The sequence below is a fragment of the Buceros rhinoceros genome, unplaced genomic scaffold (genome assembly GCF_000710305.1).
Source record: "Buceros rhinoceros silvestris isolate BGI_N320 unplaced genomic scaffold, ASM71030v1 scaffold8095, whole genome shotgun sequence".
Classification (NCBI taxonomy): Eukaryota; Metazoa; Chordata; class Aves; order Bucerotiformes; family Bucerotidae; genus Buceros; species Buceros rhinoceros.
Window position 1 is genome coordinate 205,632 of NW_010413394.1, and position 14,522 is coordinate 220,153.

Consider the following 14,522-nt stretch of genomic DNA (forward strand, 5'->3'; position numbering starts at 1 on the left):
TTCCTGCTCTGTGCTCCACTGTGCCGTACCTGGTTATGCTTGATTCGTATTTACTCACATTTGGAGGTCAGCCCCACCTTCCAGCATGAATATTGTTAAAACCAAAGATGACAGAAATTAGCACAGAAGGGAAAACATCTCTGTTCTCATACTGAAAAAACATCAAGGCCTCCTAAGATAGAGTAGCGTGCCATCTGAAACAGTTTTTCCTCTGAAGCTGTTGACCTACTTTGTTAGCTATACAATTTCTTACAAATTTACTGTATTATAACAGCTGTGTTCATGCTGTTCTAGTGTCAGCACTTCTATTCTAAACCCCATTTTTTTACACACTTCCGTAATAACTTAATTATAAAACTTGGATAACATGTGGCTCTCCACAAGCATTTTCTTCTCCGAAGTACGTTTGACCATCCACAAAAATGCACCATTGCAAAATGTCAAATTGCCCACTTGGGGTCTGATTTGTCCCCCAGAGCGTGGTGGGACTCTGCCTGAGAGTGGCTCGTGAAGACATCTGACTCCATCTGAAAAAACAGACCTGCCCTTGTCACTGTCAGGCTGATGGCAGATGTGCGGAGTGTGGCCCTGCATTGGTTTTTTTTTTTGTGTGTGTGTCTGTTCCTTGGGTGGGATTGCACAGAGCCCAGCACCCCACGGGGCAGGAGGGAGCTGGCGAAGACTGCTGCTCGGCCATCAGGTACCCCAGAGTGGCCTGACAAAATCGTGAGGTACGGTAAAGAGGGAGATCTTGGAAGTGCACAGAGCTGAGGGAAGGGGAGGTTTGGACAGGAAAGGAATCGTGGAGGAGAAACTGGAGTAGGGACGGAAAGAACAAAAGGAGAGGAGAGGGCAGTCTGGTTTCCTATGAAAAGCCAGTACGCTGTCAGTAGTGTCCTTGCAGTGCAGCAACCGGGAACAAGAGAAGGGGACCTGACACTGTACAGACAAAATGGCAAGAATCTCCCAAATTCAACTACAGCCCAGCTTTGGCTTTTCTAATTCGCCCCTTGCATGCCTGGGTGACATCTTTGTGTTCCTTATAGACAGCCCATCCCTGCCTCAGTCTCACTCATGGCCCTTCTGTAAGTCCTTTTTCTTTTTCTTTCCTTTCCTATAAAAAGGTACCAAAGCCACCTGCAACAGCACGGATCTTCACGGTGACACAACGATGTATCTCCAGTTTGATCTCTATTTCTCTCCTAATAACCCAAAATGTTCTGTTTGCTTTTCAGCCTCCTACTGAGTCTAGCACCCACGTTTTCACAGAGCTGTCTGCTATAGACTCAAGTCTCACTCCTGTATAGTAACTGTTTGCTTAGACACGTCATGACGGGCAGCACAGACTCCGAGATGCTGCATCCACACAGCTATACCAGCGATGTCCTGGAAGCAACGCTATCATAAATGAATATCTACTGCCCTTTTTAGGAGGACTCTCAGAGCTGCTCACATCCCTGCTCTAGAGCACGGCTGCGGCTGGTTCTCCCTGCCTCATGAGCCTCTCCAGGGCAGGGCTCCATGGCGCTGGCTGGATGCGTCCTGAACAGGACACAACTACCGTGCAAGGGCTTCATGTGCAGTTTTTCTCCTGAACAATTTCTCTAGCAATGTCCCCACCTACCACCACTGAATACCAAAAAGCTCCAAAACTTTACCAAGGCTGACACAAAATCTTCCCTCAGTACTTCCATCCCATCTAATCTCTTGCTCCCCTTAAGTGTTAATATCCAGGGCAGTCCCAGAGAGTCTCTTCTGGATATAGGACTGCTGCCACTGTTAAAGACTTTTCAAACCAGTCCGTATTTTCCCCTTTCTGGACTCAATTCTGGAAGTCTCCAAACAATCACTGGGCTCCAAACAGCAGCAGCTTGTTTTTAGTAAAAACATCAGAAAATCTTAATTCAGGAAATGGGCAAATCCTAAGTAATTACTGCCCTTCATATATAATACATCTTGAAAACTTTTTCTGTAAAATGATTGAGTTTTATGCACAAGTGATGTCCTACTGAAATAAATTAAATTTCATGTCAGCAAAATTAGGCATGACCATGTCTGGTAGGACTGAGCATTGCAATGACTCTCTTACACTAAGGAATCTTGTTATATATTAACGTTGATCAATTACAGAAGTTAGATTAAATTCTACAGTTCCTACTAAAACGACAAAGAAAACCTTTTATCTGCTCCTACCTTCTTCAGGCACAATGACCAAGTGAAAGAATTCAGCTTTGGTCCCTCAGTGGATCTTCCCACTTGCTATCCAAGTAGGTATGTGACAGCTGTCAATTCAGAAATCGTTTATCACAACAGAAAGATGACAGGACAGCACTGAGTAGATGTGACAGCAACGGCAGGCAGCCCTGTAGGAAACCTTTCCACACTACAACAGATGGCCGGTAGTTAGGGGAAACCATTAAAGCTTGAATTGAGGAAATTGGCTGCATTTTTCACAGCAAAGGGTAGCAGATAAAAATAAACAAACTCCACCAACCTTCCAGGGAGAGCCAGTGCTTTCACAGAGCGCAGGTACCTATCAGCAGCGCAGGAAAGGCACTAGACTTTACAGGCACACTGCTGTATCACATAATGATTTTATAATCATTGTATCATTTCCATATACCACACAGACACTACAGTCACACCAGTGTCATAATTGCATAATCACTGCATTAATGCACGCAGGCAGCAATTACGGAAATACTACAGCTCTGAGCTCCGGCAGGGGAAGCCGCCAGGGCTGGCAGCCGGTGTCCCGCAGTCCCCGAGCACCGCCCAGCCCCACAGCTGCGGATCTGCCACAGAGCCCGGGAGGTGACGGGTGTGTGAAGGGTAGGATTTTCTTCCTCTAATGGTTTAATAGGCACTGGACTTTCAGGTATTCTGGAACACACCAATTCACCTGAGACAACATATGAAGATACAGACTTTCCTCTATATTTGGGAGCTTTCAATGTTTCAAGAGAGATACTGGCAACATATACAAATATAATATTTGTATATACAAAATATCAGCACAGATTAACTCCTGAACTGACCACCTCGAAAGTTCGTATCCTTCCAGGCCAGTCCTTTATCTAGATAGCATTCCGCAGGTCTGCTTGTTCTCAGTACTAAAATACACCGCAGCACTAGGCAAAGGAAATAAAGCTTCCGTAAGAACATCTAGAACTAGGAGAGATTCGAGGTGTATAGGCCTTGTAGCATGTCTGGGCTGCATTCCAAATGACAAGGGCTAAGACAGGGGACTGGGGAATTTTAAATAGGCAAAACTTCACTGAGCTTGCTTTTGGGACCCATTTAAATGTGAAACTCAGGGATTGCCAACCTGTTGGAACCAGGGAACAGATGCCTGAGTCATTCCCACCTCTGAAGGTCTGGTTTTGTTTTTTTTTTAAAAAAAAAAACAAACAGAGATCCCTTGGGAATCCACAGCAATGTCTGCTGTGCGCAGAGCACTGCGCAAGGCTGGCTCCAGTACAGCTTGCCACGCTCCCACAGCCCAGGGATACGCCTGTTAACAATAAATGCTGTCAGCTGATGCATACCAACACCTTCCTGTCTTTAAGGAGAAAACAGAAGATAAAGTAGCAATACGGTCCACCCTAGCGTATACAGCAGCCAAGCGGTGGACACCAAGAGCTGATGGCACTGAAAAGCTACCTCAGTACCAGCTCTGCGGCTGATCTGAGAACTACTTTTGATCACTGATAAGAAATAAGGGAACTTCTCAGTCTCTGAAATACAATTCCGATTTTAAAACTGAATTGATCTTCCAAAAGCACAAAAGCCATTTCTTCAGCCTTACCACACATTCCTGTGAAGTGCACATTATAAGCAAGAGCAACTAAATTAACTTCGTGGTGGGATTTCAAGGGAAAGAAAAATAAACAAACAACATTGTTCTCTGAAGATACATATTCTTTCATAAGATCTCCACCCTCTGGGTGAGGATAACCATGCTTCAAGCACACTGTTCTCACTCACTTAATAACGGGGTACAACTCTGAGTGGTGTATATGCTGACAGAAAGCAGAAGTGACAGAAAGCTCGGGAAGCTTTGCTTTTTGTATTTGCCTGTTGGAATGGAAATACTTGAAGAGAACCTCTGGGCTGACAAAATCTGTCACTTGAATATAAAATAAAAATAAATAAAACCAACTTTATCCTCCTCGAGAACAAACCCATCTATTTTTGTGAATTACAACAGTAGCTGGGTGAGGCCTCTTCTGTTTCAGTTATTTCATGAGTTCGCTTCAGCTTTGGGGATCCAAATATTCTGAACCTGCCAAGTAATACAGCAGCATTACCTCAAAGTTGTATCAAACCACCTGCACAGTGGGTGTTTGAAGTCCAGAACCCGAAAAAAAATCACAAGCAGGTTTTGATGCTGAGAAGCACAAAAATCCCGGCTGAAGACTGACCCACAGAGACACAGACAAGGGTCAATGTGGGCTCTCCTGACCATGGGCTTTTCCATGGCCTGATCCGGAGACAGCTCTGCTGCTTCTCCTATAAAACTCATTTCACTTCCAAGATCAGCACCAACCCTTAAAGCTGCAGGAAGATCCGTCCATCTGATGAAGCACGATGGATTAATAAGAGTTAAAACCTAAATTCCTTATACACTGAAACGTTGTTTTTTAAAACTCGACAATCATAATGGTTAATTCCGACAAACACAGGGTATTTAAGCACTTAACTCTGACCATCTTGACTTTCTCAACTTAATTCCATAAATACACAAATGTGTATGTACCTTTTAGACAGAGGCAGTAATTACAGCTGACAGCTGTGAGAGCATTTTACATGTCTCAGTAATAAAACTATCTATCCCTATTAAATATTAATACACAATCTCTCCCTGCTACCTACTGTGTCATCACTCACATCAGTTTTAGGAGGAAGGTCAGCAAAAACAAGATAACAAGATTTTTGTCATCTTTTAAAATACAGACTGAGCAGTTTATAGATCTAAATAAAACCCCTGACAAGAGAAACGCTATTTATTAACAGGATTGATATACAAGCAGGAAAAAATAAACAGAACATTTTCCTGCCTTAAATTTGTTTATCTATTGTATAAATATCAGAGGTCATATTTCAACCAGGATAGAAAGGACATGGAAAGGAAGGTGAAATTAAAATACACACTGGTCCTCCTACGTGCTGCTCCCTTTCAGCCTCTCCATGGGAACTCTGAGAAGCCTGCACTGAAAGTCGCTGCCGTCTTGAAGGCAGGACACTCGGGCACCATGTAGGGCTGATAGGGTGGAAATAAAGACCTAGATAGAAACCACAGTGCCACTGGTTCCCCCAACCTGTGGCTGAGAAGAAAAACCAGAGGAAGCCATCCAGATCCGCTCTAAAGTTGAGTATCTTCAGCTGACATGTTTCTCTTAACCTCATCAGTTACTTTCTAGTTTTCCTTATCAATGACGACTCTAGCAAGTGCCAGCACATACGACACCCACAAACACTGTGGATCATTTGCAATTATTATTTCCATTTTTTGACCTAATAATACAGTCCTGCACATGGTTCAGAAGCTGGCTCACTTGGCATTCGGACTTTTCTACCGCAAAAAACACTGATTTGAGAAAAATCAAGATGTTTCAGAAGAATATACTTCCCACAAATTACTTCCATCCAGTTAAACTGAAATGTGTCTTTTTATATTTGGAATTTTTGACCTATGTGTGCAAATTCCAAATAAAATCTCATACCATTCAGGACAATTCAGCTTCCTTTTCGCCAGTTGTTTAACATTTTCAAAGGTTAAAACAAAACATGCTTTCAAGTTTCTTTTTGTGGGAATTTTAGTGATCATCTTCTCACTCCAATTTAGTTGAAAACAGGAAGTTGGGAAATTTGTAGTTGTTACTGGAATCTGAATTTTGTTAAAAACTAACCATTGAGGAAACAACCGTTCATTTTTGGTTGCCAAATTTTATTGCTGGTCACAATTTTTTGCTCCACTTCCACCTCTCCTCTGCTTCCCCGCCCCCAGCAGTCCCCTGAACTGAGGGGGAAGGAAGGCAGCCAAAAGTGGGATTATTTTAGGTGCCAGTCAAAGAATAGGGAAGGCCAAAATCCTCCAGTGGTCTCTCAAACGCATTTTCCATCAAGAAGAAAAACAAACACATCAACAGGTACTGCTTAAAAACAGAACTTCACCACTGCTACTCACAAAGACAGCAGCTCATCTTTTTCACCAGTTGAGTTGATTAAGCTCAGCCTTACAACTAGCTGCTTTCTCCTTCCACTGCTTCTGGTGGAAAACTCCTCCAGAACCTCCCGCTTGAGTAATTACAAATTCTCTTTTAGTTTCTGCATAATCGAGTTACTGCCTGTTATTTTTACAGCAACCGTACCCGTTTTCCCAAAATAGGTACTTCTTTCGCTCCCAGATGTTAATTCCCTGAAGTATTAGCAATGGCAACTAAATCTTACAGGCTTCATTTTGCCGCAGACGACTGTTCTGTCCCTCTCAATAGTAAGGCTTCCCACTGCCGTGATTAACCAAGGAACCCCTCTCTGTCCTCCAAGTTTTTAAAAAAATCAACATTTTCACAAGAGCTTGAACACCACTGAGAAAGTGTGTCTAGGGGAAAAAAAAAATATATATATATATATAAAAGCACAATGCCTGCAAGAAGTGGCAGGGCATTAAATGGGCAATGATGCTAGGCTGGTTGGGAGGCTGGGGTTATGAAGAATACTCTACACTGGAGAAAATGCTTTAAAAAAATTACAAAATGACCCCCAAGGTTTAGGCAATGGTTTAAACATAAGTACACCAGATGCTATAGCAAGGGAAAAAACACTGCTAACACTCCAAGTTTTAAGGCACCTCTCTTGAACTTGGTAACTAGCAGCATGCATGGGACTCTAGAGTATAGAGAGCTCCACATCTTCCAGACTGCTCCATTAACCCCAGCTTCTCTTCAGCCAGAATTACCTTTGCTGACACGCAGCCCACAGAGTCATCTCTTATTCCCAGATCTGCACAACTCAAGCAACAGCACTTCATTACCTACGCTATACTATCCCTTATGTTATAGTGCTTTCTCAGCTCACACCTGAATTTCTCTGCTTAATGCTCTGACATTTCCTTAGCCCTTCCAAAGCCTCTGAGTGATCTGCAGATTTCCTCCACGTCTCCTTTAAACTCCAGAGATTTCACCTTCAAGCTCACATGGTGTCTGCCTGTATCTTCCCCTGAGGAATTACTACGTTAGGATTGCAGGACCCACTTGTTTTGGTGCTTATCAACTGCTTTTTCTTTTTCCTCCTGTGGCAACTCCCGTGAAGCACAAAAGATCCTTTAAATCATAAAAGTCGAAACACAGGGGGAAGCTCCTCTCCTGGAATATACAAACACACACATATATATACTGTCCACACTCCTTTTTCTTTTTTCCTAGTAATTCAAAAACGGTTTTGACAACAAATTTTGAGTTAGCTTCAGTGCTTATTACTGGCTTCAATCTTCTTTTACTAGGGGATATAGTTCCATTAAATCAGTGTCTGCAAGATTGGAGTCCAGGAGAACTCCATCCTATTTCATGCTTCATTATGAAAGATTCTTACAGCCCTACTCATCATGTTTCTGCAGTCATCTACATCAACTTTAGCGTACTAAACTGTTGTATGCTATGAAGTGACACGCTGAAATGATCAGTCAAGTTCACTGGGCTTAACCACTCTGACAAGGATATGTAATCTTACTTTGGTTAGGGATAAAAAGACATCCTAATCAGCATACAAGAGCAATCTTTATTGTGGTAATTAGCAGTTACCAAATTGCAACATTAAGCTCAAAACGTTGAAAAGTGCCCGAGAGGCAGAAGTACAGGAGAGAGATTACCTACAGGCCACCGAGAATTAAAGCTGCCTTGTGCTGGAAGAAGCCCTGCAGTGATGTGAGCACCACATGCCTGAGCTTGTTTTCTGTGGGGAACAGTGGTAATAGGATTAGTTTCTACAACATGACATGTTAATAAACTGTCTCTCTCAAACACACACACCTCCCCCGCCTCCTCAAGAGAAAAAAACCCCACCAGTCATTCCTGTGCAAGACAGACTGAATTCTTTAATTCAGTCAATGAAAGGGGCATCTGGAAAGCAACACTCAAGAGCACAGTTCAACATTTCAACTTCTTGGTCAAGTACAAGCTGGTATTTTATTTTACTTTACTTTTCCACTGTAAGATACCAACCGAGAAACATGATAGAGGACTGAAACTAGAAGATAACCAGGGTACCAGCCAAAGCCTGTCAAAGCAGGGTTGTGTCATCAAATTCTTGATCTTCATTTAACATTGTACAGCTGAACAATCTGTGTGGACGGGCGTATATGCACAGGAGAGGTTTAGATTGGATATTTGGAAAAGTTTCTTCACGGAAAGGGTTGTCAAGCACTGGAACAGGTTGAGTCACTGTCCCCAGAAGTATCTAAAAGATGTGTAGATGTGGTGCTTAGCGATATGGGTTTATGGTTGGCCTCAACAATCTTAAAGGTCTCTTCCAACCTAACTGACTCCATGATTCTATATTCTCACGTGTTAGTGGTTTAACCAAGTCCAAGACAGAAATCACTGGACTGAAGGAAGTGCAGGTGCTAAGAAGTCCAAACCACAAAGCCAGTGTAAATTCCTCCAACTGCTTTCCATGACACAGACTAGTTAAGATGTCTAAGAAAACCACTCACAAGCTACAAACTGCCAGAACGGTGTGGGGTTCTACAGCTTTGGTTTGGTTGGTTTTTTTTAAATCGTCACTCTGTCACCTTGCCTAATAGAAACTACCTGGGGTGGCTCCTACAGCAGAGAACTCTATATAATAAGGACATAGTAATGACACTGGATACCTCAATATTCAAGCATTCTGGGGATGTTCAATTCCTTACTAGGTTGATATCAGTAGAGAAAGCAGATTGTTTACCTATCACGACTAATATTTTTATCACTTACACGTTTTCCTGTTGCTGGTTTTGCTACCTTCCAGTGATCTGTATTTTCATTTATACATTCGGGCCATTATTTTAGTAGAAGAAAAACTTCAAGAGACTTCACAGGGGCTTCATTTGCATTTGATGATTCCATTTAATAGCCCTGTGGGCTAAAAGCCAACTGATGAAAATTTCTAATTCATGATGGCAGAGGGGGATGTTAACCCCATTAGCATCACAAAGAAATGACCAAGTGTCAAGACAGTTTTCACAGTTCCATTCCTGTCCTTTCAGACCAGTTAAAGCTCCCAGAATTAGGTTAGTCAATGGTGCAGACTAGTTCCTCGGTTAACATGTCCAATGGTGCTGTCGGACACTATGCACTGACTGAATCAGACATGCTGCTGGATCCAGTTACTGGAAATTTAAAAAAACAAGCAAATCAAAAGATACACAAGGAATTCTTTATACTATAAAACTCTTAATGAAAAAAGGTAATTTCTCCCTATCTTTTTTCCATTTAAAAACAAGTGTATGCAAATAAAATGGATGAGATGAGGAGAATCGGTATTTTCTGTAGGGTATCATTTGTCCGTCTCACTACCATGACACAGGAAAATTCAAGTAGATTTGTAGTATTCTCAGACTAGACTAGATAAATTACAGGGGTTTATGATACTCATCAGAGATCAGTCCCATAAGTTTGTCTGAATCCTATTCTCCTGGGTCTCTTTTTGACAAAGCCTCTCTGCTGAAGGTGGAGTCACTCCAGGCTGGCAGACTCACTGTCACCGGAGTTAGTAAGACTTTACTTCAACCTTCTTAGTCACTTCTAAGTATCTACTCTTCACTTTTCTCTATTAACTTCAGTGATGTGGTAAACCTCCATAAATAGTACAGCCAAACAGCATTCAAAAAAGGTCAGCTGAGGACCTCTGCAGAACATGCTTCAACACGAAGTGCAACCAAGTAACTAGAAACACAGCAGATTCAGGTGCATTTCGGAAGATTGATCTCGCAAGGCATTGGCTGACCAGTTCTACAGGGTTCCCAATCTGCAGGGGACTGAATCTTTTAACTGAAGCAGTGGAGGTTCTCACTTTGGAAAAAGCCATGTCAGCAGCCAGCCATGGCTAGTTCCAAACACAAAGCACAGAGGAAATATGAGAATTCTAACTCCAACATTACTCTGTTCATCCAGAAGCTGGAACAGTATTTTTGCCAGTCCTCTTGTATGCACTTGCTGCAGCAAGTAAGGACATTTAGGCTCAAAAGAGAAATATGAAAGAGAAGAGAAATTATGAACAGTCCTCTTTCACTCTCCAAAATAACTGGAACCCATTTCAAAACACCAACAGAATTCTCAAAAATATGGGTCAAAGAAAAAGCATTTTAAAAGTTTCACTTAACAACAGCATTTTCCCTTCCAACCAAATTCCCAACTTTTGTCTTAGGCAATCTTAGACTCGTCACTCTATTAATAGCTTAATGCATGATAAATAAAACATTATTCAAAAGGAACTTGTACTTTCCCATTCGGTACAATACTTGCAAGCTACTGGCACTGTCTTTCACTTGATTTCAAGTGACATGCCCAAAGTCTTTGCCAGGAAAAATAAATCTGTCCGTTCAAAACAGATACTGTCTCTGCCCAGCTGAATGCATTTTTTTCTTGCAATGAAAAATAAGAAATACTAAGTTCAAAATATACTTCAAATGGGAGGAGAGCACATACAAAAGGATGAGATGTCCTATTTAATTCAGGTCACACCACATCCAAAAGGACTTAAAAGAATTCTAAAAGTTTCAAAGAGGGGCAATAAAAATGATTAAAGTCACTCTGATTCTTCTGTATCAGTAGAGACTGAAGCTGTTGGGACTTCTTAGATCAGAGAGGTAAAAGCAAAGGTAGAGACGACGTGAAAATAAAGACGACAATATGATAAAAGGTACGGCAAAGATAAATCGAGGTCTACCATTCAGTCGCTTTCATAACGTAAGATCAAGGATACATTCAAGACCATCAGAAGGTTGCAAAATTGACACAATGCCTTACCCATCTGTGGAACATGAAAGTATGTGCTATCATCAGTGTCAAGGGTTCGGGCTGAATCAAAAAGCCAGACGGGTTATGCAGGCGTGGGCTCCAATGGCATTTTCTTTTTTTTTTTTTTTAATGAACAAAACAGATCGTTTGTTCCGATCCATCCAAACGAAACCCTTTTCTTAGTCTTTTAGAGGAGAAATTCCTTGGATTCTAATTTTGGTAGTGTCAAGAATACTTCATTTTCAGTTTATCACGTGGCCAAAACATTTTTTAATACAGTCATAAATCACAATACAATAGAAATCGAAACAAAACATTCTAATTTTCATAGCGTCAGTAATCCCACGACAAAACATCTGTCTCACACTGAATTTTTAATTGCTTTTGTGCTCTACATTGGAAGAAAATTAATTTATAAATACTGGAATTCCAGAAGTGAAGCTTCCCATTTTGGCTAGCACCTTTCCATAAATATCGTAAATACCAAAACTTCCCATGTGCCTTTAGCATGAAAATAATCCACACTGCCAAGAACATAGACTGAAATAGTATCAAACATGAACCACCTGCAAACACAAACATGAAAACAAAAAGGTGCACAGTAAGAGCACCTGTTCTGGCGATGCATCTCTGCTGCAAAGGCAACAAGACCCCTGTGAGATCACGGAATATCTCAAGTTGGACGGGACCCGTAAGATGCTGGATGTTCATTCATTTCTCAAGTGAACATAATATACTTCAAGGGGCAAGCCAACTTTAAACAACGAATGGGAGTAAACTCTCCCTTTCCTCCACTCTTCTCAGTTTACTTGGGAGTTCAGCAGAGCTGTCGCCAAGAAAAGAAAGCGCCGCATGCCCATGGTGGCAGGGGAAGATTCACCCTCGGCCTACAGCTACTCACACACTACGCTGACCAAGCTCCTCTCAGGTCTGGATACAACAGCTTGTTCAGTCAGTGAGGCTGCAGACACCACGTCATGGTGACACAGCTTCAGAAACCAGAGGCACTGACTACCCTGCAGTAGCTCAGAGCTAGAGGGCCTTTGAACAGGAGAGAAGATACTCGACAGCAGCAGAGAGGAAGAGAAACTCTACCCACAGCAGAAGATAGCAGGAGCGTCACTTGATGTATCACTTTACATCTGTGCTACTATTTTCTTGTTGCTGTGGAAATACTAGAGAAAGTGGTTACCATTTTGCATTCAAAGACGCACGTAAAGTCTAAGTGAGAGCAGGATCATTTGTTTGCAGCCTATAATTTTCTCTTCCAAGGAGTGTTAAACGGTTTTGTTTGGAGGGGGGAGGGTATTAATAATATTCTCTTCTCTATTCACATGTTAAAACTAGCTAACCTTCTACCTGCTCTGGAGAACATCCAAGAAAATCTAAAGCAATGACAAGCACTAACTTATCAGGGTAAAACAGATCTTTTTTCCATAGAATTAAAATTAACATACTAACTGGAATACTCTTCATAGAGTTGATGTTATCTTGCTTTTTATGACGAGGACATCTATAAAATTAATTCCATCATATTTAACTTCAATGTGAAGAACCAGGCTTCAAAGCACTTTAGAAAAATAGCTTTGAAAAGTTTAGTAATGATTGCAGGGGTACTCTAGAAGTCCTTCCTTACCCTAATTAGACCACACTGCCTGCATTCTCTGAGACAGGATCAGCGATGGAAGTCAGCAGATGTACATGCTGGAAGGGGGTTTATTTGCTGTATCAATACAGTAGAGAGAAAGAGAACACACAAGACGCACTAGGCTGTTTCTATACTCACGTGACAACTCCTCATTTCAACCTGAAAGAAAATACGATTCCTCACATTTACTCAAACAATCGTTGGCAGGAACAATCAGATCTTGAAAAGTGGGCTGAGCAGCATGGAAACACTTGATTTTTGTATTTCAATTTACTGTTTGATGTTCTGCCTGAAGACTCAAACGGTGCAGGAAGAAGTGTGCATGCCTAGTTAGTGATTGCATTGCTGCTTGCTCACCTCCAGAATTTCAACATTCTCAGAGCTAAACCCTGTGAGGTTCAATACTGCATCAGCCCCTGTTCAGAGAGCGTTTTCTACATGCTTTACATACAACAACAACATAACAGAATAACATACAAAAGGAAGAAAATGTCGATTTTCAGTGTCTAGGCTGTTTTCACTGAGCTGTGAATAAAAGTTTGAAACTCAAGCTAAGTATCAGCTGGAGACAATTTCAGGGCATCAGGGAGGAGCTGTACAGAAAGCTTCAAACTAGCAGGTTTTGCAGAGTAACGACTTAGTTACAAATTGTGAATTATTTCTCCCAGGCTGCAAGGGCTATTACAGCCATTTCTCCTAGAATTCCTGACAGGGTTCAACCATATTTGAAGAGAATTAGCATTCAGACTGATAGAAGCGGGAAACTTAGTGTGCTTCCACTTTTATCAATCTTACTCGAGGCTCACAGAGATAACCAAAAGAGTCCATCTGACCTCAAAAAATTCTGAATCAGTCTCCTTAGTGCCTGTTAACAGCACACCAAAGAAGCAGTTTATGTTGAGAATTGATTGCTCAAAAATAAATACATAAAGCTAAGGGTAGGCATATAAATATACTGAAGGGATGGTAAAGGGAAAGGCCATTTCCCCAGGAAGCCAGAGAAACTCCTAACAAAAGGCCACTTTGAAAATATATTAGCTCAGCACCATATTCTCTTAGCGAAGATGATTAAATATTATTTGAGATGAGTGAAACGGAGAGGGGAAAACATGCGTCCCAGATTTAGATGAAGACTGATGCTACCTGAACAAGAAGGAGCTGGAGGCATTTGATGCAGCACCAAAATCTGTATCAGCAGCTAGAAAGGGCTGATTAAAATTCAGATACTGTAACCAGCATGTGAAATGTAGAGGTACATAATTCATAAATAGAAAGCTACATTAAACAGCATTAAAGCTCCTGCTTATGCAAAAGCAAAGACATCCAGAATGGGTGCTAGCATGCTCAGTGTATGCACCAAGACCTGCCTTCCCCTTGCCAGCACAGGTACATGCACACCCTGCACATGACTGCAAGCGCTACTCGACTGCTCCAACAGCACGAGGAGGAGAGGAGCTCTCTCATAGCAACAAGAACAAGGAAACACCAGCTGGAAGATACCATGAGATTAACAGTTAAACGTTGTGGGGAGCCCAGAATTGCTACGGGTGGGGAGACATTAATTCTTCAGGTTTCGCAGCAGATTCCTCCTTGCAGAGAGGGCACTGCTTCTGAAGGCTGCATACGTCCAAGAGCACAGGGGTCAGCTCAGCACTAAGACAGCTGGTGTTGCAGACACTCTTGGACTTGGCAAGTCATCCATTGCCATATAATCATTATTGCCAGGCACTTAATTTGGGATTAATGGGGGAAAAAAAAAAAGTGCTAAATTGGAGCCAATACTGTATTATAAAGAAATAAGAGGCCAAGTTCTCTATTGCACTGACTCACCTTCCCTGAGGTCAATGAAACCACATCAGCAGGCAATTCTGTCC

At 41.8% G+C, this 14,522-nt stretch overlaps 1 protein-coding gene across 1 annotated transcript in view; it reads right to left on the reverse strand.

The window, feature by feature from the left end:
- LOC104493939 (X-linked interleukin-1 receptor accessory protein-like 2) overlaps positions 1-14,522 on the reverse strand; it is a 150,322-nt gene that overhangs the window by 134,579 nt on the left and 1,221 nt on the right. Inside the window, exon 2 of the mRNA XM_010136706.1 lies at positions 11,485-11,566. Within this exon, the coding sequence (XP_010135008.1) occupies positions 11,485-11,566 (82 nt within the window). The remainder of the gene's footprint in view (positions 1-11,484; positions 11,567-14,522) is intronic.